A 2,977-nucleotide genomic window follows, 5' to 3' on the forward strand; every position below is an offset into this window, starting at 1 on the left:
TTTCCGGTGAAAGTTTGTGAGGAAATTCCATGGTGTTTATGTCAAAACAATAGCATTAGCACGAGCAAGAACCATATTCAGATTCATACCAGCGACAGAGAAGAGGTTGACCAACTGTCTGGTAATGGTGGGTGTAGAAAAAATACTAAGCAAGCTTCTTTAGGAAGGGTGGAAGGTATGGAGGGAGGCTCGGATGGATTAAGCAGGGTGATGGAGACAATGCCAGCCAGATTAGAGGGGTTAGGCAGGGGAAATGATGGTAAGCATGCAATAGCCGCAGGTGCAACTCAGGGATGCATGGGGAATGGCAATTTAGGTGCACTTTCCAACGAGGGCAGTCTAATTCAGCAAGTCAACACAAAGGTGGTAATGATGAATGAGATTCAAAATCTTAATGGGGATACAGGCACTTATGGGCCAACAAAAGACGTCCATGGTCCAGAAGGGGACAGACCTCACATTAATCTGGAGGTCTTTCTTAAGGGAGGGCAGATTGGACCCCAGCTTTGTGGATCAAATAATCAAGTGGACCCAAACTTGGGTGATAGTATGGACCAATTCAGTCTTAGGCCCAATCTGATTCAATCCATTCAAACGAAATTGGGTAAGAGGGTTGATGGCAGCAGTAAAGGGATGAATGTTACAACACACAAAGCCCACCATCCTTGGAAGAAAGGCCCCATTGCAAAGAGTGGCAGCCGTGTAGTTGGCAGTATTAGCAGACAGAAAGGTGTGGTCCGAAGTATGGGATTTTCAAGAGGTGCTCTCTTCAGAAATTCTGCAGCAGTCGTGGCTTCATCTTTATCATCTTCATCCCAGAATGCTGCGCGAATTACAAGGAGAAATTTGGTAGAAGAGGCTAAGAAAACTCTGAAGGTAGGAAGTATACTGGGGCTGCAGTTCCATGGCCAAGAAGATGAGGTTGTGAGCAAGTTAGTGGAACTAGAAGAGAAGGATGTGGAAAGAGCAGCAGGTGCTGAAAGGGCAAGCAGAAGTTAGCAGTCTAACATTGGGGGAATTGGGTGCGACATGCATGTGTTATTATGAAGATTTTATCTTGGAATGTGAGAGGGCTGAGAAAGCCAGAAAAAAGGGGAAAAATCAGAAATTTGGTGAAGGACAGGAAGGTAGATGTCTTGCTACTGCAAGAAACTAAAAGAAGTACTGTGGATGAATTTTTTGTGAAAACCATTTGGCCATATGAGGAGATGGATTTTTTGGGGGTGGATCCAGAAGGCAGTGCTGGTGGTCTTTTGTGCATTTGGAGACCAGATGTCTTCCAGCTTAAAGATTGCTGTTGCAGTAGGAATTTCATCCTAATATCAGGTACAACTTGTTTTTCTTTTGACTGTGTTGTAGTTAATATTTATGCCCCTAATGAGGTCCGGAGAAGGAGTCAATTATGGGATGCTCTGGTGGGTGTGTACCCTCATTTTTCAAACCCATGGTGTGTGGGTGGGGACTTTAATGAGATCAGGTTCATGAGTGAGAGGTCAGGGTGTTCAAGAAGAGAGAGAGGAATGAAAGATTTTAATGAGTTTATAGACAAATTGGAATTCTCTGATCTGCCTATGCTAGGTAGACAGTTTACTTGGTGTAATGCTCTAGATGGTAAAAGATGGAGTAAGATAGACAGATTTCTGATGGATTCAAGATGGCTAGAGAAGTTTTCCTTCAAACAGTGGGGCCTCCCTAGAACCATTTCAGATCACTGCCCAATTTTGCTGAAGGAGGATGATAGGGACTGGGGGCCTAAACCTTTCAGGTTCTTAAATCCCTGGTTGTCACATCCTTCCTTCTTGCCTGAAGTTCAACAAATCTGGGGGAACAGTCATGTTTCAGGTTGGGCAGGGTTTAAAATTCTGAGTAAACTAAGAATCTTAAGGTCCCATTTAAAGGTGTGGAACAAGGGGGTGTTTGGTAACATAGACTCTCAATTAAAAGTAGCCGAAGAGGAATTGCATGAATGGGACTTGAAGGCAGAAACCAGGCCTTTGACCGATGAAGAACTTCGAAGTAGTAGAGAAGCTAGAAGTTTGGTATGGAATCTAAGTAGAAATAAGGAGAGTCTATGGCACCAAAAGTCCAGAATGCTTTGGGCTCGAAATGGCGATAAAAACACCAGATTTTTCCATATCATGGCCAGCAGGAGACAAAGAAAGAATTTGTTAGACTCAGTCTGTGTGGAAGGGGTGAATCTTGAGGACCCTATTCTAATCAAACAAGCTGTGACCAGGCACTTTAGGCATCAGTTTTCAGAGGATTAGATTGTTAGGCCGAAGTTATCAGGTCCTTTTGATGTAATAAGCTCCGAGGCTGCAGCTAATCTGGAAGCATTATTCTCTGAGGATGAGATTTGGGCAGCTATTAAAGATTGCGACGGGAACAAGGCCCCTGGGACAGATGGATTTAATCTCGCATGCATTCAGAGGTGTTGGTCTACTATGAAAAGTGAAATAATTCAATTCTTTCAGGAATTCCACTCAAATGCAAAATTTTCAAGCGGGATTAATAGTTCTTTCATTGTGCTCATTCCTAAGAAGGATAGTCCTGTAGGTTTGGGAGATTATAGGCCTATTAGCTTGGTTAGCTCTATTTACAAGATCTTGGCCAAGGTTCTATCTAGTAGATTAAAGCAGGTGCTCCCAACCGTGATCAGCGAGGTGCAGTCAGCTTTTCTTAGTGGTAGACATATTGTTGATGGTGTATTGATAGCCAATGAAGTTGTAGATGGGTAGAGAAGTGCTAAGAAGAAAGGCATTATACTGAAGTTAGATTTTGAGAAAGCTTATGACTCCTTAAATTGGGAGTTCTTATTGTCAATGTTGGGCAACTTCGGCTTTGGTGCAAGATGGATTAGGTGGATGAAAACTTGTATTTCAACAGCTAAGGTGTCTATATTGGTCAATGGCTCACCTACTGAGGAATTCCAACCTCAGAAGGGTTTAAGGCAAGGGGACCCTTTAGCCCCTTTTTT

The 2,977-nt window shown here is 43.1% G+C and overlaps 1 protein-coding gene across 1 annotated transcript; it reads left to right on the plus strand.

Moving 5' to 3' along the window:
- The first annotated feature begins 1,043 nt into the window (after positions 1–1,043).
- Positions 1,044–2,738, plus strand: LOC145805555 (uncharacterized). Its single transcript, XM_082900714.1, has 2 exons — positions 1,044–2,039; positions 2,475–2,738. The coding sequence occupies exons 1-2, from the start codon at positions 1,044–1,046 to the stop codon at positions 2,736–2,738; spliced, it is 1,260 nt and encodes a 419-aa protein (XP_082756840.1).
- The last annotated feature ends 239 nt before the right edge of the window (positions 2,739–2,977 follow it).

Source organism: Camellia sinensis, chromosome 13, assembly GCF_055761805.1.
Source record: "Camellia sinensis isolate YWXY chromosome 13, ASM5576180v1, whole genome shotgun sequence".
NCBI lineage: Eukaryota > Viridiplantae > Streptophyta > Magnoliopsida > Ericales > Theaceae > Camellia > Camellia sinensis.

What these genes read in the sequence shown, in the direction of transcription:
- LOC145805555 (XM_082900714.1), top strand. Translation starts at nt 1,044, where the DNA reads ATGAAGATTTTATCTTGGAATGTGAGAGGGCTGAGAAAGCCAGAAAAA. An exon ending in GTAGAGAAGCTAGAAGTTTG is followed by an intron (nt 2,040 to 2,474) that starts GTATGGAATCTA and finishes CAATTCTTTCAG; the next exon opens with GAATTCCACTCAAATGCAAA.